The sequence below is a fragment of the Fundulus heteroclitus genome, chromosome 13, assembly GCF_011125445.2.
Source record: "Fundulus heteroclitus isolate FHET01 chromosome 13, MU-UCD_Fhet_4.1, whole genome shotgun sequence".
NCBI lineage: Eukaryota > Metazoa > Chordata > Actinopteri > Cyprinodontiformes > Fundulidae > Fundulus > Fundulus heteroclitus.
In genome coordinates this window covers 39,262,111-39,283,314 of record NC_046373.1, presented here as the reverse complement: position 1 = coordinate 39,283,314, position 21,204 = coordinate 39,262,111, and the positions used below count along the sequence as shown (strand labels likewise).

Genomic DNA, 21,204 nt, shown 5'->3' with positions numbered 1-21,204 from the left:
TTGATTCTGCGAGGCTTTTATTGTTTTCATCTTAGCTAACACCAGAGCTTCCAGTTGAAGGCAGAGCAGCCTCCTTTCCTGCGGAAACTTTTGCGATGGGCTTTAATCAGCATAAGACAGTCCTTGAGTAGAGATCTGTGCCTGAGAGAAGAAGGCGTCGGGTGGTGAGGAGCAGACGGCAAAAGCTGAGGCGCCACTTTCTGCTGGACGTCTTGCATGAAGATTCATTTCTTCTTCTCGGCCTTCTGTGCAGACTTGGTGACCTTTCCGCCCGAGGGCGCCTTCTTCTCCACGGTCTTGATGACGCCGACGGCCACCGTCTGCCTCATGTCGCGGACGGCAAAGCGACCTGAGGGGAGGAGACGTATCAGAGAGGGACGACGTCGCTTCGCCCGCTTGTGTGTGAGGAAATGTTTGCTGCTTACGATCTTTAAAGGAGCTATAAGTCAGATATTTACTGTAAAATAGGGCTGGACGATAATTCAATAACAATAAAAAAGGGTCTATAAAAAGTTCAATAGAATAACAGTTTTCCTTCCTTTTGCACTCTAGCCTATCGTGTAGGTTAATATTACATCATTACATCCTCCCAACCAATCACAACGCAGACCCAGGAACCAAGCTCCGCCACTTCATAGAGTTCAGAAATGGCATATTCTTTTCTCTTTATTAAAAAAATGTGCTTTTTTGAAAGATTGGTTGAACAAGTTGGTTGAGTTTGAATTTAGTGTGTTTTGTATATAAAGACAGGTCATTCAGCAACAGTTTAAAATGGCTAGGGCTGCAATTCTAATATATGTTTTAATTTGTTGACATTTATCAATATCGATCAATATGATTTCTACTTTATCGATATGCTTTTTTTCTATATCATCCAGCCCTACTGTAAAACCAACCTAAATCGTTCCAAAGTAACATTCCCTTAGAAACAGTCGGTCCTCTCCATTAACTGTGTCTTAGTCGCATTTTTCTCCTTTCAAACCTAGAGTTACGGTGCGTAACTACTTCTGTTCAGAGTGTAGCCTGTGTTTACTTCCTGGTTCATGAGCCAATTACATGAGAGTTCCCATGGTTCCCAAAACAGAGCGCAGCATTTGGTGTTTAATCTCACCAAAAGATTCACAACAGCAACACACCGTTTAAAAACGGCGTATTAGATTGTTGTGATTGGCTGACTGTTGTACCGATGTGAGCCACAAGGTGTCAGTATTACTTATAGCTCCTTTCACTACTGTAGAAGTTTAACCACCAGAGGGCTTCACTCACCCAGCGGGGGATACTGGGAGAAGCTCTCGACACACATGGGTTTCCCGGGCACCATGGTGATGATGGCGGCGTCTCCAGACTTCAGAGCCTTGGGGTTGTCCTCCAGCTTCTTGCCGGAACGGCGGTCGATCTTCTCCTTGAGCTCGCTGAACTTGCAGGCGATGTGAGCGGTGTGGCAGTCCAGCACGGGGGCGTAGCCCTGGGCGATCTGGCCGGGGTGGTTCAGGATGATGACCTGCGGACGACATTTAAGATCAACCGGTGGAGCAGAAAAAATATCGAAGATACAGACGAGGACTTTTTAAATGTGGAAATTAGGCCCGGGTGATATGGCTTAAAAATTAAATCTCAGATTTTGCCATATGAAATGCAATTAATAAATTTTTTTCTTTCCTTTTCGTTTCACAAACTCAACTCAACTCAATCTTTATTTATAAAGCACATTTAAAACAACCGGGGTTGACCAAAGTGCTGTACAGAAATCACAGTTGCAGAGTATAAGATAAAAACTGAATACTAAAATACATAAACACAATGCAAAAAGAAAAATGTAATGCAGATAAAATATAATAGGATAAATGTTTCAATTTAAAAAAAATAAATGTTAAAATAAAATATAATTTTGCCAAATGTACACTTAGAATTGATCAAAAGCCAGGGAAAAGAAATGTGTTTTTAGAAAGGATTTAAAAACCTCCAAGAAATTAACAACAAAAAGAAATAACAATTTGCTTTTATTTCAAGCATTTTATCAAGGAGTTAAACCTGAATTCAAAGTGAAACTAAATCCAAGCTGTGAAACAAGATAGCCGCCCTACCGTTGTAAACAATAAAAAATATAACTAAATGTTTGCTGGTAGTGATATTACACTATGAGCTAGGAACAGGCTTCACATCACTGGTGCAACTTTAAACTCACTTAAAAAAGTAAATGAATAATTTAAAGTGGCTCATATTAAGGTTAAAAACATCTCCTCTTTACAATATGTTGACAATATATATTTTCCTAAACATATATTCAGCTTCGCTACTATTCTCTTCCTAAATAAAATCCAGATTTTCCAAAAATTACATCTTAAAAAAATTGTAAATTCGAATTAATCGATTAATTCGGTTTATCGTCCAGCCCCAGAGGAAATTAATATTAAGCCAGTAGAGCAGAAGATTTCTCTGGTGGCTTCAGGGTTCAGTCTGCATCAGCAGCACCAAACCTCCTCTACAGAAGTTTAAGCATAAAGCCGATTTAAGCATGAAGGGCTGACAAGCTGCACATAGATTCTGGCATGAAGTGAAGACTTAAATAGCTAATTAGAGGACAGAGACACGTTGGCACCCCTGGTAGAAAAAAATAACCATTTATTAAATTTTTATGGCAGAAGAAATATCTGAAACTGGAAGAAAAAAGCTGATAAAAAGCGCTCAAGGGGTTTCTCAGGGTCTTTGGAAGAGAAACAGGCCCTCAGCATCACAGATCCTCCACTGTGCTTAGACAGATAAACCATGAGGCCGCCCTACAGGACGTTTTTTATTCAATCAGACATGGATTGATTATCGTCTAATTATAGAAATCACTCTTTTGTGATACTTTGTTGTTTATAGTAATGAATCATTGCTGGTCTTTTGTATAAATCTACATTTTTAGATAAAAAAACATGGCTGCCAGCGTCGACAGGAACAAAGAATCACCATTAATCCCCAAAATAAAACATTATATGTGACTAAATCCAGTTTTAGTGGGTTTTTGCTGCCTCTACTGCCACCTGCTGACCACATTAAGGTTCACAGCTGAAGGAAGCGCGCCCCAAGACGGTCCTGGGTTCGAATCCCATATATTGTCTTTCAATTCAGGTCAACTCCCAGACGAAAGGCTGCATAAAGCTCCAACTTAACTGTAATTGTGGCTCAGAAACATAAAAAAACAGCAAAACTTCTGCTTGTTTTGGCTGCGATTTAAGGATTTAAAGAGCATGTGATCATATTTAATGAGGAATGAGTTCTTATCTCCTACATAACTGTCAATAGAATTATCATCTTGTTCTGTTTACTGTATTTTTCCTTCTTCCTCGTGTCGTCTAATGACTGAATTAGATTTTAATTTGGAGGTGTTTTGAACCAAAGTAAAGGAATGTTTATATATTTTACGTTGTATTTTTCAATGTAAATGAATTCTGTTTAAAGAGACAGAACGTGGCGACACGTTTCATTTTCCAGACGAACACCAGAGCAGAGGAGTTTGATTTCTGACTGGAAGATGCATTCAGGTGAGGAGTTCTGGAGGCGGTGCAGAAGGTTCTGCTCACCTGAGCGGTGAAGTTCTCTGCAGCCAGAGGCGGGTCGTTCTTGCTGTCTCCGGTCACGTTTCCACGGCGGATTTCCTTCACAGAGACGTTCTTGATGTTGAAGCCCACGTTGTCGCCGGGCAGAGCTTCGGGTAGAGACTCGTGGTGCATCTCCACGGACTTGACCTCAGTGGTCAGGTTGGGGGGAGCGAAGGTGACGACCATGCCGGGCTTCAGGATGCCGGTCTCAACACGGCCCACGGGGACGGTTCCGATACCTGGGAGACAGAAAGAGGTTCCCATGTGTTACAAGGACGGCCTGACTGGACATTAGCACCACGGAGATTTCCAGCATGGAGGAACCTTTGGCAGAACTGCACAACAGCACCCCCTGCTGTTCAGTCTGTAACTGCAGCCAGGAGCACGATAAACTGAAGTTTGTGTTAAAAATTAATGGCTTTAGATTATTTTTATCATATGAGGTTCATAGCTATAGTTAAAAGTTGACTGGCGGTACGAGTCCGGCTAAAAAACTATTTATACTAATGTTATATAGTTAAAAAAAAGCAATGCTTAAATATTCTAGCTGTTAGAAACCATGACTATATGTTAGAAATGAAGCCGTATTTATGTTAGAAATTTTAAATTGAAATGTTTTGTTTCTCCAAAGATGACATATTGCTCGATCTTAGCTCCAGAGCAGCCTGTAGCAGGTTTTCTACAATAATCTGTTATTTATAGACACAGAAGCGACAGCGGTGCGGGAGCTAGGAGTTAGGAGCAACCCACAACCTGTAAGTGGTGGGTTGCTGGTTTGAAAAACCGTCTCATTGCCCCCCCCCCCCCCCCCCCTGCTTCATAGAGCGGGTTCGTAGCTGTGGGCCAGTAACACTGATCTCTATTTATTCTCTGGAGTGCTGATAGGCCCAAAAAACTGAAGTCACTGGCCGCCATCTTGCTACTCTCTACTCTCACAGAATCCCATAGGATTTAGTTGCAACAACAATCAGTTTTCTGACTGTGTGAAAACGTTTCACAGGTAATTCTACAGTCAGTGGATGCACTAACACTATCAACTACTAGGAAATTATGTAATATAAAAATACACACATATATATATATGTATGTGTGTATATATAATATATAGACACACACACATATATATATGTATGTGTGTGTGTGTGTATATATTATATATATACACACATATACATATTTTATATATATATATATATATATATATATATATATATATATATATATATATATATATATATATATATATATATATATATGTATATATATATAGGGCTGGGCAATGATTAAAATCTTTAATCGCGATTAATTGCATTATTTGCCCGATTAATCATGATTAATCGCATTGTATGTGCAAACTCCAAGAATGAATTCAAAAGTAGTGTAAAGAGCACTTTTATTTTAATAAAATATGCCATATGAACAAAAGTGTTGTAACATTTGTAGCACTTATTTTATACTGGATATTTTCAACCCATCTATTGAATTTAGTGCACTAGTTGATCTTTTCTTCATAAGAGAACAGCAAGCACTGCAGCCAAAATATGGCCTTTTTTGACCTGCTGTATATTAGCCAATCCCTAAGCTTGATGTATCATGAAACTGTTGACCTTTTGGGTTTTGTGGTTTTTATTTTATTATTAAAATTAAATAATAATAATAATAATAATAATAATAACAAAAATGTTATTTTCAGTGTTTTTTTGCTAATCCACCTCTTATATCTTTCAATCCTTATGTAATTTTGTCTGTGTTGTGTGCACCTGCCTGTTGCTTTAATCCTATAAATTTCCCCGGCGTGGGATAAAAAAAGGATTAGCTAATGTTATCTTATCTTAAATAACACTTTTTAATTTATGTACTGGGTTCTTTCAAGGTGTTAATTACATGTTATGTGTGGGCTCCAGTAACATATAATAGATAATATCTACATTGAAAGTTAACATGAACTGCTGCTGAAGATGACCACTCTGATCTACCTGGATGTTCCCTGGAGGACTGAAACGCCTCAGTCAGTGACGTCTGTGGGTCTGTCGGGGCAATGACAGAAGTTTCGTCTCCTCTCTCCGTTTCTGTGGCTCGATGTTTTCTTGCTCATGTTTTTTCACGTGCTTAGATAAATTTGTTGTGTTTCCACTAAAATTAACCGGCTTTTTACAAAACATACAGCTTGATTTCATTTACAGTATTAAAATAAAGCCAAGCCCCTGTTCATGTTTTTCCGCTGCTGCGGTCTCTCTCAGCTGTTTGTGTGAGAGCTGAGTGGGCGGGCCAGGCTGAGCCTGCGTGCCATGTACGAGAGGGGAGGGGGAGCAGCAGAGTGCTGCCGTGAGACAGCGCGCTGCAGTCAGCGCGCGTGCTGACTGACACTGACTGAAAGCATGTGAGCCACATGCGTTAATGCGCGATAAAATAAATATCGCCGTTAATAGTCTAATGAATTAACGCAAAATTAACGCGTTAACTTGCCCAGACCTAATATATATATATATATATATATATATATATATATATATATAAATATAAATATAAATATATATGTGTGTGTGTGTGTATATAAATAATATGCAGAATATTTCAGCACATGATTTTCTTAGTACTTGATAGCTTTAGAACATAACATAAAAGTATATGGCATTTGACATTTTAAACGTTTTAAGCCCCCCCTGAACATGATAAAATCCTCGTTATTCGATGCTGTAGCGCATATATTCCCTAGTTACTGGGGGAAAATATGGAGTATCAATATGGCGGCTTCACAGCAACGTGTATTATATACGGCCAATCAGCATCCAGTGAATAGAGATCAGTGGCCAGTAATAAAGTTCTAATTTAGCTTCTTAATCATTAATACGTGCTGACATATTCACGCGCCCCTCAGCTTCCACTCACCGCCGATCTTGTAGACGTCCTGCAGCGGCAGGCGGAGCGGCTTGTCTGTGGGGCGGCTGGGTGGCAGGATGGAGTCCAGCGCCTCCAGCAGGGTGACGCCCGTAGCTCCGCCCTCCTTGCGCTCGATCTTCCAGCCTTTGAACCAGCCCATCTGTCAGGCGGCAGACAGGAGTCAGTCGTGGGGGGGCGCCGCCACCAGGTGAGGCAGCAGGTGCAGGACGGTATGGGGGGGGCTCACCTTGTCGCTGGCCTCCAGCATGTTGTCTCCGTGCCATCCGGAGATGGGGACGAAGGCCACGGTGGCGGGGTTGTAGCCGATCTTCTTGATGTAGGCGCTCACTTCCTTGGTGATCTCCTCGTACCTCTTCTGGCTGTATGGCGGCTCGGTGGAGTCCATCTTGTTGACGCCGACGATGAGCTGCTTCACGCCCAGGGTGTAGGCCAGCAGGGCGTGCTCACGGGTCTGGCCGTTCTTGGAGATACCGGCCTCGAACTCTCCGACACCGGCAGCGACGATCAGGACGGCGCAGTCAGCCTGGAAGAATCAGTCACTTCAGATTAAAACGGTCCAGATCAGGGGTGTCAAACTCATTTTGGTTTAGGGGCCGCATTCAGCTTAATCTGATCTCAAGAGGGCCACACGAGTAAACTCATTGCAAGATTAAATAGAACTAATAAAAGTGGACTTGTTATTTTATATTAAAATAATTTCACTTTTACACAATATATTATGAATAAGCTCAGAGTTTTTAAGAAAAGTATGTGCAATTTCAACAATACATTTACTTGTGCATTATGCATAAGAACTGATCACAGTGATTATACAATGTTGAAAAACATTTATTCACATTTTTTGGAATTTAAAAACACTGTCCTGCATGACGAAATACATCAAACAGATAAAAATTAAGAAAGGATTTAAATTTTTCCACACCTGAAGCTTAATCTGCTGATTAATACACAGCGCCCCTCGTGGACAATATAGGAACTGCATATTTTCAATTAAACAAAGTACATGTTTTTTTCAATAATTGTTTTATCATTCTCTTCCTTTTATCTTGTCCAATTGTGAAAGTCAAATCTGATGAGCTCTTTGTGGCATCTTATTGCCACATTGCCAGACAGGACACTGTGGGGGAAATAAATAAATAAAAAAATAAAATAATAAATTGTTCAGCGGGCCGGATCCAGCCCGCGGGCCGTATGTTTGACACCCCTGGTCCAGAGTCTGAGCAAAATAAGCCGAGCTAGTGCTGCTGCTTCTTACCTGGGAGGTACCAGTGATCATGTTCTTGATGAAGTCCCTGTGTCCAGGAGCATCGATGATGGTCACGTAGTACTTGCTGGTCTCAAACTTCCACAGAGCGATGTCGATGGTGATACCACGCTCACGCTCGGCCTTCAGCTTGTCCAGCACCCAGGCGTACTTGAAGGAGCCCTTTCCCATCTGACACAACACAAAATCATTACTGATGATTTAAAAAAAAAAGAAAATCATAATAAATTACCTCTAAGGATGCCAGAAAGCTTTTAAATGTTAAAGCTGAAGTTTAAAAACATAATTTATTACAAGAAACCCTATTTGGTGTCACTAGATGACTCTGCGAGGCAGACACATTTATGAGGAGTTAGTTTTTATCTGGTTGCACAAATACATGAAGAAAAAAACTGGCACATAAAGATTCTGGGATGTTTAACGGCAATACTTGGTTTAAATGTGACTCTGATTAATTTATCACTCAGCTCAAATTTATTCACACTCTCACTAAGACTAACGGTTCTTATCTTTCGGGACATTTGACCCGTTTTAGATTTTCTTGTCTATACCGTATATATGTTCTCTTGATTCTGATTGGATGGATTTGAACTGGACCTGTTCACAGTTCTGGATAATCTGCATAAAAACCCAACTGGACTAAAATCTCCAAACAAAGATGTTCAAACTTTTCTCCAAAATGTTAAAGTCAGACTGTTGAGATTGAGAACCACAAAACTTAGATTTAAAAAAAGATATTTATGTTTAAAATTAAACTTTTTTCTGCAAAACTATTAATAAAACACAATATATCAATAAAATAAGGAACTCAATAAGTCCTTGTGGATCTGAACCCTAACATCTCCTTTTAAAACTTTAACGTTTTTTTTGTGTTTATTCTCTATATACTAATACAATACTCTGTGAGTAAAAGTTCTACAATGAAACCGAAATTAAAAGCGAAGGACGATAAAAGAAGAATACTTTGTTTTCTGCAGGCGTTAATCTGTCGCCATCTTGACTAAAAGTCTATGTTTATTCTGACTTTCTATGTTGCAGTTTTAGGAGAATTAAAAGTCACACTGGGACCATTTTCGATGATCTGAATTTGGGAAATGAAGAATGGGGGGATTTGCTCACATTGTTTTCTACCTTCCAACCTACTGGATAAGAATATTAGAATAAAAACCTCCAGACTAAACCTTGAACACAGGAACAATTAAGCTGTGCTGATAATATTTCCAGACAAGATGGCGCCACAGTGGCCGGCTTGGGCTGTTTTTTTATTATTTTGTCTTTGTAACATCATTAATCTCTGATTAAACGTCACCTTGTCTGCCTGTAGCAGTTAAACTTTTACTGACAGTCATTTTAAACAAACTTTAAATGACAGGTTTTAATTTATCTTATTAGTTTTCCATAGATGTTATGTATAATTTGTAGTTTAATCACTTATCAGGAATTATGTTTAATGTCTTTATGTCTTTGTCGTTAAACACAAAGCGCTTAGCTTGACCTTGTATATAAAGCAGTGGCAACTTTAGGAGTTTGGGCCAGAATTCCCAATTCTTTTTACCCTCTAAACCAGGGGGGTCCAAAGTGTGGCCCCTGTGGTGATTTTCTGCAATTATAGAAGTTAAAATCTTACAATTGAATATTTAACTGAATGTTTTGTACAACATTTCTCTTTTAATCAGCACACTTTTTATAATTGCTTTGATTTCAAATAAGTAAATAATACAAGTATTTTTAAATTATATTCTGTTGGGCAAGAAAATCACAATATTTTTGGCTGTTTATTTCCGTTTTTTTGGCCGAACAGGTGAAAAGTTTGAACACTGCTCTACACAATAGAGGGTTGCCATAATACAACAAATGGTTATTTTTTGGTTAATTTTAGTCCAAAATAATTGTCTTTGTATTCCCAGCAACAAAAACAAGTACTTAAAAACAAACGCTCCTTCAAGCAAATTGTCATTAACTGGTTAAATTGCTTTATGCCTATAGCCCTGTCATAAAATCAAAAGTAGTATAAAATATTGCTTACCAAGTACGTTCCATTAAATTAATGGATTCAACAGTCTTAAAAAGTGACAATGACCACTGGAGGGTCAGATTTTTACCTTTCTTTACCAGCAGTCAGGGGCCAGTACTCGAATTGCTTTGCAAGTTAAAGACAACCTAAGGAGTCATATTTAAATCAAAATTTTAGCATGTGTGGATTATCTCGGGGATTTTTTTGGATCCAAGGGAAAAAGGATTCTACTTATAATTCACAACTTTAATACTGAAGCCATCATTAGCCACAGTACACCTTTCGGCCACTAGATGGAGGCGTTTCGCCACAAACTGGGCCTTTTCTGTGGCTCACCAGAACCGAACCCTGCCGGAACCAACCTCAGCGGCCTCTTTCTCGAACTTCTCGATGGTTCTCTTGTCGATCCCGCCGCACTTGTAGATCAGGTGTCCGGTGGTGGTGGACTTGCCGGAGTCGACGTGGCCGATGACCACGATGTTGATGTGGGTCTTCTCCTTTCCCATTTTTAATCAGCGGCTACAAACAGACGGAGGCGTCAGCCGCTTATTTTAAACTCCCATGAGCCCCTGCGCCTCACGAAATTCCTCCCGAGCTGTAAAAACTGATCAAAATGGCCCATTTTCCACTGAATCACATCATGGCGGCTTCATAACTGCGCAGCATGGCAGACCGGCCCAAAATGTTCCGATCCATTTCCACAGTTTCAGGGAACCGGCCGTGCTCGTTCACGACACCGAGAACCGCGCAGCACGTGCTCGGCGGGCGCCGGTCCTCCATGTTGCGCACCGCCGCCATGTTGTGTGACGTGAACGCGCGATGCTAAGCCTGCTGTCCGGCATGCGCGTTCACGAGGATAAAAGCTTATTTCTCCCTTCCAGCTTATTACAGTAAGATTTTTCCAGGCTACACGTCAATATTATCAGTTAGAAAATAATTTAAATTAAAACCAGCTGCCCCCTCTCCCAATATTACATGAAGCAGATATTAAAGCACTGTAATTTGTCTTAATTTTAAGTTATAAATGAAACTTTAACCCCATTTCTTCCCCCAGCATGCTTGTAGAAATTAACCTGTACCAACCTCAAGTCCAGCAACCAAGAAGCCCGAGTTAAGAGACAAAAAAGGACCGAACCCGATCTGTGCTCAGGCTTTTATACGGCGCAGGGAGGGGGGGCAGCGCTGCTTCTTGGTTGGTCCCTGGACTGAAGCGAGGGGCGCCATTGGCTGGGAAGCCAGGCACCGCCATGAACAGCTGCAGCATTTACAGCATTAAAACCTACAGACTGAAGGACGCAGACAAGCCAATTGCGATTTTTTCAGAAACATTTATTGGTTACCAGCAGCTTTCTTTCCAATTTGGTGTTTGTTTTGTTTGTTTTCTTTAACATTGATGGAGTTCTAAACCATTTTCCAACTCAAACTGAACTGAGAGAGAGAACAGGCACCGTCTTTTTTATTCAGGCGACAATGCCAGAGTTTCTTTTTTCCTGCGGAAACTTTTGCGATGGGTTTTAATCAGCATAAGCCAGTCCTTGAGCAGAGAAGATGACCCAGGGTGGTGAGAGTAGATGGGGGAGGGGGCGGCCCGCAGCTGCCGGCACACGTCTGGTTGTTGGATGTCCTGCACGTCCATTCATTTCTTCTTCTGGGCCTTCTCTGCAGCCTTGGTCGTCTTTCCGGAGACCTCCTTGGTGTCCACGGCCTTGATGACGCCGACAGCCACGGTCTGCCTCATGTCACGCACAGCGAAGCGACCTGGAACGCAGGTGAGGAGGCATTAGATGAGGAAACATCTACAGAGCAGAGCTTCATGCCGCTGAGGCAGAGACTTACCAAGGGGAGGGTAGTTGGAGAATGGCTCCACCACCATGGGCTTCTGGGGGATCAGCTTGACGATGGCGGCGTCTCCAGACTTGACAAACTTGGGGTTGTCCTCCAGCTTCTTGCCAGAACGACGGTCGATCTTCTCGATCAGCTCGTTGAACTTGCAGGCGATGTGAGCGGTGTGGCAGTCCAGCACGGGGGCGTAGCCCTGGTTGATCTGACCGGGGTGGTTAAGGATGATCACCTGAGGACCAAGGCACAGTTAGAACCTCTGCTCACTCCTAACCTTCAGACCTTCACCAGCAGAGACACCAACCTGAGCGTTGAAGCTCTGAGCAGCCTTGGGCGGGTCGTTCTTGCTGTCTCCGGCCACGTATCCACGACGGATTTCCTTCACGGAGACGTTCTTGACGTTGAAGCCCACGTTGTCGCCGGGCACGGCCTCTGGCAGAGACTCGTGGTGCATCTCCACGGACTTGACCTCAGTGGTCAGGTTGGGGGGAGCGAAGGTGACGACCATGCCGGGCTTCAGGACGCCGGTCTCAACACGGCCCACGGGGACGGTTCCGATACCTGAGAGGGAGACATGAGCATCAGACACCACAGAAGGTCCAGTTCTGGTAAACTGACCGGTTCAGACGTGCTTACCGCCGATTTTGTAGACGTCCTGCAGGGGCAGACGGAGGGGCTTGTCTGTGGGGCGGGAGGGTGGCAGGATGGCGTCCAGGGCCTCCAGGAGGGTGGTGCCGCTGGCGTTGCCCTCCTTACGCTCAACCTTCCATCCTTTGAACCAGCCCATCTGCAGGTAGAGGAAGAGTTAGTCTCTGCAGGATGGGGGGGGACCCTCAGAAACCCAGCTGGTCCCGTGTCTCACCTTGCTGCTGGCCTCCAGCATGTTGTCTCCGTGCCATCCGGAGATGGGGACGAAGGCCACGGCGGCCGGGTTGTAGCCGATCTTCTTGATGTAGGTGCTCACTTCCTTTTGGATTTCCTCAAAACGGGCCTGGCTGTACGGCGGCTCGGTGGAGTCCATCTTGTTGACGCCGACGATGAGCTGCTTCACGCCCAGGGTGAAGGCCAGCAGGGCGTGCTCACGGGTCTGGCCGTTCTTGGAGATACCGGCCTCGAACTCTCCGACACCGGCGGCGACGATCAGGACGGCGCAGTCAGCCTGGAAGAATCAGTCACTTCAGATTAAAACCGTCCAGATAATAAACCGAGAAAAATAGGACGAGCTACTGCTGCTGCTTCTTACCTGGGAGGTACCGGTGATCATGTTCTTGATGAAGTCCCTGTGTCCAGGAGCATCGATGATGGTCACATAGTACTTGCTGGTCTCAAACTTCCACAGAGCGATGTCGATGGTGATACCACGCTCACGCTCGGCCTTCAGCTTGTCCAGCACCCAGGCGTACTTGAAGGAGCCCTTTCCCATCTGACACAACACAAAATCACTGATTAGAAAAACAAAACATTTATAAAACCCTTTAAACTGAAGTTTAAAAACATGATTTAATGTAAGAAACCATTTCACATAAACCAAATAAGCCTGCCAAATGTCTGGGCTTCATGATTGCTTTAGCTTTTAAGTCAAAATCCAATGTGCACAAAATCACAATAAAATAAAAATAATTTTTGCTGTAACTGTATGAAATTAATATTTAATCCTAAATAATCAGGCATCTGTGGGACCAGACAAACGTACAACAGTTCATATGTCCAGTAGTGGAGTACATTTTCAGTACTGCCAATTAAATTTAACTTAAAATATATAAAACCAAATTATTCCAAAGCATTCTGTACTGAACTGTATCAAAATCGTTATAAAAAGGTTCATGTTTGAGCCTCTGGGTGCTGCAGGGCCTGAGGCCTGCTCTGAATAAAATGCACCGTCACCATTAGCCGTTCCCGCCGGCAGGCCCCACCCCGCGTGCGCGCACACGGCTACAACTACACCCTCGTGCCGGGCAGTTGGGCACGCCGACGCCGCCATCTTGGACGTGGCCGAAACGGCTGTAAAAGTTGGATAAAAACAAAATGAGCCCCGCTTTCTCACCTCGGCGGCTTCCTTCTCGAACTTCTCGATGGTTCTCTTGTCGATCCCGCCGCACTTGTAGATCAGGTGGCCGGTGGAGGTGGACTTGCCGGAGTCGACATGGCCAATGACCACGATGTTGATGTGGGTCTTTTCCTTTCCCATTGTCTTAGTTTCTGTCGGAAGCGAACAACCAAACCAAACATTTCAGTTTTAAAATGTGCGATGAAGGAGCTTGTAGCTAAAAAAAAGAGCCAACATGGAGGCGTTGGTCGACGTTAAACAGGCTTAAGCCGGTCTTAACCGGCCAACACGCAATAATATGCTCCGGTAATGGAGCGTTTAAATCAGGGCCTCGTGAAAAACCGCCGTCATAAACAGTATTTTTTACAATATAATGCATATAATGCCGTTTTGTGACTGAATCGGTTCGGAGCGGTAAAGAGGCGGAGGCTGCTAGGCCGCAGCGGGCCCCAGGCCAGCCCGAGACACGTGTTACCGCCTGGGCCACGTCGGATAAAGTTACACCGACCTCCAAATACCCAGAGCCCATCCGGAGCCAGACTCCCGACACCTGTTACTGGGAAACAGGTCCAGTTGTTGCCGGGAGGAGAGGGACCAGATGCCAGTCAAGCATCCTCGGATGTGTGGCTATCCTAGCCTCCTTTGTTCCTTTCCTCCACCTAGCCTCCCATTCACAGCGCATTTCTCTAAAAACTACGCCTTTATAAAACATAACGAGGGAATAAAAACCCCTTTCGACAAATACCGAAGCGATTAAAACTACATTTTTCCTCCCAACCATTAACATTAACTGGGTAGTTATCTGCGAAACAATTCACGGGTTACGGTCACGTTACATAACCGTTAAGGAGATATACCGACGGTAATAAAAAGTTAACAGACATCATTTTCCGGATATATTAAAAGGCCAGGGCGCAGCTTCAAAGCTGGAGCCGTGATTTCTGGCTAACGAATGGATGAATAGGAGCTGGACGTACCGGTGTTTCTGGGTTTTCACGGCCGACGCTGCTGCCCCTAAACCAGGTAACAGAAAGAGGAAGAGAAGCGTCGGACTGGGAGCTTTTATACGGACTGGGAGGCGGCCTGGCCTTCCCGTCATCCTCCTTCCGCGCAAAACTCTGCAAATCACGCGCATTCCTCGCCATGACGTCATCACGTCGGCCGGAAGGAGAAGGGGCAGAAACCATGCATGGCGATGTCTCATCAGCTGGGGATGAGTTGATTTTGTTATTCTATGCCTTTTGGCGACACAACAACGTTTCTATCACAGACACGATGAAAGAACATAGGAATACAAATACTGCCAGGGGATTAAATAGCAGATACACGTAAGAATATAAGTAAATATATTAGTTTATACAACTCTAAACTGTTCTATTGTCAGAATATATTTGTTAGAAGAAATTCTTGATTGGAAATACTGGATTCATATGTGATATTTGGCAAGTAATATGATGACTGATGACAGAAAATTCAAGTAGGATATGTTACAGATTATGAAATTACAGGTCCATTATTTAACAGATAAGAAAATGCAAACTGCACATTTACACAGACGAGGGGAATGCTTTGGGAAATGAATGCACAAACCAGAATAAATGACGCAGATCTTCTTCATGTCGATGTCCTTTTTGTATCGCTGTAGAAAAAGCTGGCAGCAATAGAAGCAAATGGCTCACTCAGCCTTATTGATAATCAGATGATTAGAGGAAAGGCACCAGATTTTTTTCCAGTTCAGGTCTGGAAAGAAGTTATTCCAGTAATTAACTACATTAGGATCAGAGACGATGTCCTTCTGAAAACAAGTCGGTATTTCTCTTTCTAGTGGAAAAACAGATCCGACCAACATTAGTGTTAAACTATCTGCCTGTTCTCTGCAGTCCAGTCTCTGTAATCTCGTACATTAGTGTCAGCAGGGTCCAGGTTTAGTAAAGTCATCGGAGAAGTTAGACGTTTCACAAAGCTTTATCACGCCAGACAGGATAGCATCAAAAACAATAGCCGTTCACTGGTATGGGAGTACCAATTTTGCTTAATTTTAAGACTTTAAGACCCCATCAGAGTTGAAGAGCTGCTTAACTAAAGTGATTTCAAGTTTAAAGCAGGTTTTATAAATCAAGTACCTGAAATCATGCAGAAAACAAAAACATGTAGCGGCTCATGATACCTAAATCTGGAGTTTAATTATGTCCACATTTTCAATCTAAATAGTTTAACCAAGCTGGTATTTAATCTCTGCTTGTTTTAAAACTTAAAAATATTTTCCATTTTATTCATCCTGATAAAAAAAACCTTAACTGCATATTAGTGGAACATTGTTTATACAGAACTCATGCAAAGTCATGCGGAGAAGAATACCATTTATTCATGAGAAAACAGCTGATATGTGTCTTTCAGAGACAAAACATGTTACAGGATGCTCTTCATGCCAGGACTTAAACTCTTAATTAAACAAGGAGACATTTTTTTCTTGTTTTTCAATTTGTAAAAATATAAATATCTTGTATCAAGACAAGAAAAGCCCTGCTGTTCTATCTTCAAGTCAAAATATGTGTAAAACACCCAGTTTGCTTCAATAATTACATGTTTAAACTCAGTCTGTTTGATAAAGGTTTGTTTTTTTTGTAAGCACAGAAGTCATACAGAGAAGCACTTCTTTGATATAAAAAGATGTGGTTTTCATTTTCACTCTAATTGAATGATTTGTTTAGTGCAGAGGCATGACTTCATCCCTCCCTCCATCCACCCATCCATCCTTCCAGCTATCTGTTCATCCATCCATCCATCCATCCATCCATCCATCCATCCATCCATCCATCCACCCATCCATCCATCCATCCATCCATTCATCCAGCTATCTGTTCATCCATCCATCCATCCATCCATCCATCCAGCTATCTGTTCATCCATCCATCCAGCTATCTGTTCATCCATCCATCCACCCATCCATCCATCCATCCATCCATGCAATCCATCCTCCATCATCCATCCATCCATCCATCCACCCACTCATCTATCCATCCAGCTATCTGTATCTAAAAATCAGTTTCTGAACAAAACAAAGTAACGTAACAAGGAAAAATCTCGTTTTTTCGAAAAAAGATTTATCTTTCATAATATTTGACCAATTAGTATGTTACAGAACAACATAACAACACAAATTATTCAAATAATAGAGAAAATACTTTTCTAGTGTAATTATTGTTCAGAAAGAACAATAAGTGATTTATGTCTTGCAGGCACACTAGAAATTATGGGGATGATTATCTCCATCCAAGTAAGATCACACTTTGAATAAAAACTGGAAGCCATATTTTTAGCCTAACAAAGAGTAAAAATGCTGTCAAGACAACTGCAAATGTTCTTTCATGCTAAAGTATGACAAAACTACCCATATAAATATACCAGTCAGTGATATATAACCCCATACTCCTTGAAATCTGAATATTTTCATAAATAACTTGTGCAAAGTTAAACAAAGAGGAAAAAATACACGCTTTTTGCTGAAAAATGTACTGATTTGTGCTTTGCAGGGATACCATGCTCATCTTTTATGCAGGTTTCTATACCCAAGTATGCTTGTTCAATGTGAAATACTAAGTTTATTATTTTAATTTGGTTATTTTCTGTCATCCAGGGATGCACATCTGATTGGGATTATGATCGTCATGATTCAGGTAAATAAACTGAGAATTTTTTACAGAACTATTTTAGATTTACCAGCTTTCAGACTGGTTTGAACCACACATCCTGCAGAGAGACCCCGTCCTGCTGCACCCACTGGTATCACTGGGAGGAACGACTCTTCCACCCGATTGGATTAATTCAGACGAGATAGATTTGCATTCAAGCACACTGAGACAAAGACTGAGACGGTTTATCTGGCAGCTTTTGTGAGACCCGGCAGGCGCGTATTCAAGGTCTGATTGAATCAAGTGTGAAACTGGTTCCAGGACATTTGGAAGTGAATAGAAAAGAGGCGACTGTGGTGTTTCAGGCTGAAGTGGTCCGGTCGTTATCAGGCTGCTTTCAGAGCAACGGTGTAGAGAGTCCACCCTCAGCCAATAAACCTCGATACAAAGCAGATGATCTGCAGAACCTTCTGACGGGTAAAATGTCAAGTCCGGGCAGGCCTTGGGTGGCTGAAGTTCACGCCACCAAACCTGTCAGTCGAGCCACAAAGGGCCACGCCAGTAATTATAACAACAAAATACATTAAAAACATGCATTCACCGTGTTGAGTCACATTCTTTTAAAAACGGGAGGAGTAAAATGTGACCTGAGCCGTTTTAAAGGCAACCAACAGGTTCCTCCAGCTCAGCTTGGATTCTGCAGATGAGGTCTGGCTCAGGTTTGGACCCCGGACTAAAACAGAACCGCTGACAAAAACAGCCGAGCGCCCAGAAGGTCATGAGGCCGTTACAGGCAGTTACAGAAGCACCCGACGGTGAGGGAAGCTCCGCAGACACGGTGATGGTAGGATCCCTCCAGGGGTCAACGTCTTTTATAACACGTCTCATTTTATCCTTTTTATCCTCTTTATACCTGTATTTACACTTTACAAGGGTTGCAGGTTGTAGTTCCTGCATTTTTGATCTTTAAACACCTCAAAATCACCTGAACATCAGAATCAGAACACCTGCACCAAATTAGTGTTTAATGTGATTATTAGTGGTGTGCCTTAGCAGAGACTCATGTGTCAGTATTCCAAGAGTATTCTATAAAAAAAAACAAAGTTACAGGGCTGTGAGAAAGTATTTACCTACTGATAGATTTGTTGTTCTATTCTGCTTTTAAATGTTTTAGATCATCAAACTCATTTTAATACCAGGCAAAAATAATCTGAGTAAAAACAAACAGCAGTCTCAGTTTTAAAGGGATAAAAGATCTCCAAATCAACCGGATCTTAAGTGAAAAAAGGGATTTTCCGCCTCCCGTTGAATCATTAATTAACAGTTTTTGTCACATCTGAGCTTTGGTTTCCTTCTCCCCAGTCGCGGCTGGTTACTCCCAGACTGCTGGAAACAAGAAAGCGATGAAGCAGCACCTGTCCGACAGCACGAAGCAGGTGAGAAGATCTCAAAGAGCAACACATCATTTCCCCGAAATCAAGCAATACAAGAGCAGATGAGAAACAAACTTAGTATAAAGTAATTTTAATCTGTCATCAGCTGCATCTGTAAGCAACCTGTAGCTGCGCTGCAGGCCTGGAAATGCTGAAAGGTAGCCACATGTATGCAGCACGCAGGTACCCCTGGGAGAAATAAAAATAAATTATTTAAGTGGAAAAAAGCATCATCAGCATCTGATTAAGTTTGCTGGGAGTCTCCAACATCAGATGAAAACGTCGGATTCAGCTGCTGGTCCAAATTAGGTGAAAAAAAAAATCAGCAAACAGATATTTCTCGTATTTCTAATTCATACCAAAAACTTCCTGTCAAATTAAGATACTTATATATTTATTAATGAGGTACGGTTTTACAAAATCCCTCTAATCTTTATTTTAAACTCCATGATGGACAAAGTCAGACTATTTTCTAGGATAAAAACTTTGCTTAATGTCAACAAACGTCATTTTCAGCAGGAAAAGAAAAGAATAAAACGTGTTTCAGTGGGTGAAGCAGGCCTGCTGTTCCTCCTGTTGCTGTGAAACGCAGACGGACGATTGAATGCATTTTACTGGGAAAGGTTCTGTTGATCTGAGACGGGCGAGGCTGCAGAACCAGGAGAACACGCGGAGAATCAGGCGAGTGGAGGATGAATCTGGCCTGAAAAGCTTGTTTCCATCTGACCGCCTGCTGCCGTCTCTCAGACGCATTGATCAGGACGGTCGTTGGGCTTTAAGGAGCCGCCGGGCTCCTGCTGCAGCGCCGCAGAGAGGAGGAGGAGGAGGAGGAAGAGGAAGAGGAGGAGGAGGAGGAGGAGGAGGAAGAGGAGGAGGAGGAGGAGGAGGAGGAGGTGCGACAAACGCAGAATGGAGCCGACCGGCGGCCGGATCCTGCCGTGACGTCAGCGGTGAGTCATGTCATCATGGCAACGCAGCGCTGAATATTCAGAGCCATCCAGCGCTGCGTTTTTAGGCTGCATCACATTGCAACACAAATAAATAAAATAAATGTTTGCCACGTTCCATTTTCCCAGCAGCTGAAGTCTTTCCTGTTCTTCCTGGGAAAAGGCCCAGGGCTGCAGCTGTACCCTCCTCTTCCTCACCCATTGTCTGGATGAAGAATGCACGGACAGCAGATGCTGCTCAGCCATCTCTGCTGGACTTCATGCCGCCATCGCAGACGTGAGACGGTGACTCAAGCCCGTACCATGAAACGCCTCCATGGAAAGCTCCCTGGCTGCAGCGGCTGGTCGCTGGTCCTCCTTTGCCTCGTTGCTCCACTTCTTCCAGCGAACATCTGGAGAACTGACCCTCCTGTTTCTGACTCCTGTTTCCTCTCTGCGATGATCCATCCCTCCTCCTGACCCGGAGAAATCCTGACAGTTCATATAAACACCAGAAGGTCACAAAATCATCGTCAATGAGAATCAGCTCCACAATGAGGGAATATTTTATGGTAGGTAGGTAAGTAAGAAGTAAGTTAGAAGTAAGTAAGTAAGTAAATAAGTAAGTAAATAAGTAAGTAAGTAAGAAGTAAGTAAGAAGTAAGTAAATAAGTAAGTAAGTAAGAAGTAAGTAAGTAAATAAATAAGTAAATAAGTAAGTAAATAAGAAGTTAAGTAAGTAAATAAGTAAGTAATAAGTAAATAAGTAAAAATTAAGTAAGTAAGTAAGAAATAAGTTAGTTAAAAGTAAGTAAGTAGGAAGTTAATTAAGTAAATAAGTAAGTAAGTAAGAAGTAAGTAAGAAGTAAGTAAATAAGTAAGTAAGTAAGAAGTTAAGTAAGTAAATAAGTAAGTAAGAAGTAAATAAGTAAAAATTAAGTAAGTAAGTAAGAAATAAGTTAATTAAAAGTAAGTAAGAAGTAAATAAGTAAGTAAGTAAGAAGTTAAGTAAGTAAATAAGTAAGTAAGAAGTAAGTAAATAAGTAAGTAAGTAAAAAGTTAAGTAAGTAAGAAGTAAGTAAATAAGTAAGTAAGAAGTAAGTAAATAAGCAAGTAAGAAGTAAATAAGTAAGTAAGTAAGAAGTAAGTAAGTAAGAAGTTAAGTAAGTAAGTAAATAAGTAAGTAAGAAGTAAGTAAGTAAACTTTATTTATTTAGCACCTTTCACATGATAAAAACCACAAAGTGCTTCACAATAAAAACAACCATAAAACAACACAAAATAAAAATAGAAAACAACATAAATGCAAAATCATAGCATAAAACCAGTTAAAAATGAGTTAAAAGCCGGATCTTCAACTGCTTCTTAAAAGAATAAACAGAGTCAAGACAGCGTAAAGATAAAGGCAACGCCTGAAATTAGTTCCTGGAACCATACAGCCTTTGGCTGGAAGATCTAAAACTACGACAAGGAGAATATGGTTGTAAAAGGTTGGTGATATAAGCTGGAGCTCAGCCACTCAGGGCTCTAACAGTAAATACTAAATAAAACGTTAAAATTAACT

General features: G+C 41.9%; 2 protein-coding genes and 1 long non-coding RNA gene across 3 annotated transcripts; 1 reads left to right on the top strand and 2 right to left on the bottom strand.

Moving 5' to 3' along the window:
• On the bottom strand, positions 1 to 10,952 carry LOC105923792 (elongation factor 1-alpha). Its single transcript, XM_036145744.1, has 8 exons — positions 10,847 to 10,952; positions 10,126 to 10,282; positions 7,741 to 7,920; positions 6,712 to 7,008; positions 6,474 to 6,624; positions 3,567 to 3,823; positions 1,267 to 1,501; positions 1 to 349 (listed from the first exon to the last, which is right to left on the bottom strand). The coding sequence occupies exons 2-8, from the start codon at positions 10,267 to 10,269 to the stop codon at positions 225 to 227; spliced, it is 1,389 nt and encodes a 462-aa protein (XP_036001637.1). The 5' UTR covers positions 10,270 to 10,282; positions 10,847 to 10,952; the 3' UTR covers positions 1 to 224.
• Positions 10,953 to 11,071: 119 nt separating this feature from the next.
• On the bottom strand, positions 11,072 to 14,767 carry LOC105923754 (elongation factor 1-alpha). The gene is made up of 8 exons (XM_012859705.3): positions 14,627 to 14,767; positions 13,647 to 13,801; positions 12,846 to 13,025; positions 12,465 to 12,761; positions 12,239 to 12,389; positions 11,907 to 12,163; positions 11,600 to 11,834; positions 11,072 to 11,521 (listed from the first exon to the last, which is right to left on the bottom strand). The coding sequence occupies exons 2-8, from the start codon at positions 13,788 to 13,790 to the stop codon at positions 11,400 to 11,402; spliced, it is 1,386 nt and encodes a 461-aa protein (XP_012715159.1). The 5' UTR covers positions 13,791 to 13,801; positions 14,627 to 14,767; the 3' UTR covers positions 11,072 to 11,399.
• A 2,241-nt stretch (positions 14,768 to 17,008) lies between these two features.
• Positions 17,009 to 19,563, top strand: LOC110367982. Its single transcript, XR_002427831.2, has 3 exons — positions 17,009 to 17,326; positions 18,644 to 18,717; positions 19,231 to 19,563. It is a non-coding gene; the product is annotated as an uncharacterized LOC110367982 (long non-coding RNA).
• Positions 19,564 to 21,204: the final 1,641 nt, after the last annotated feature.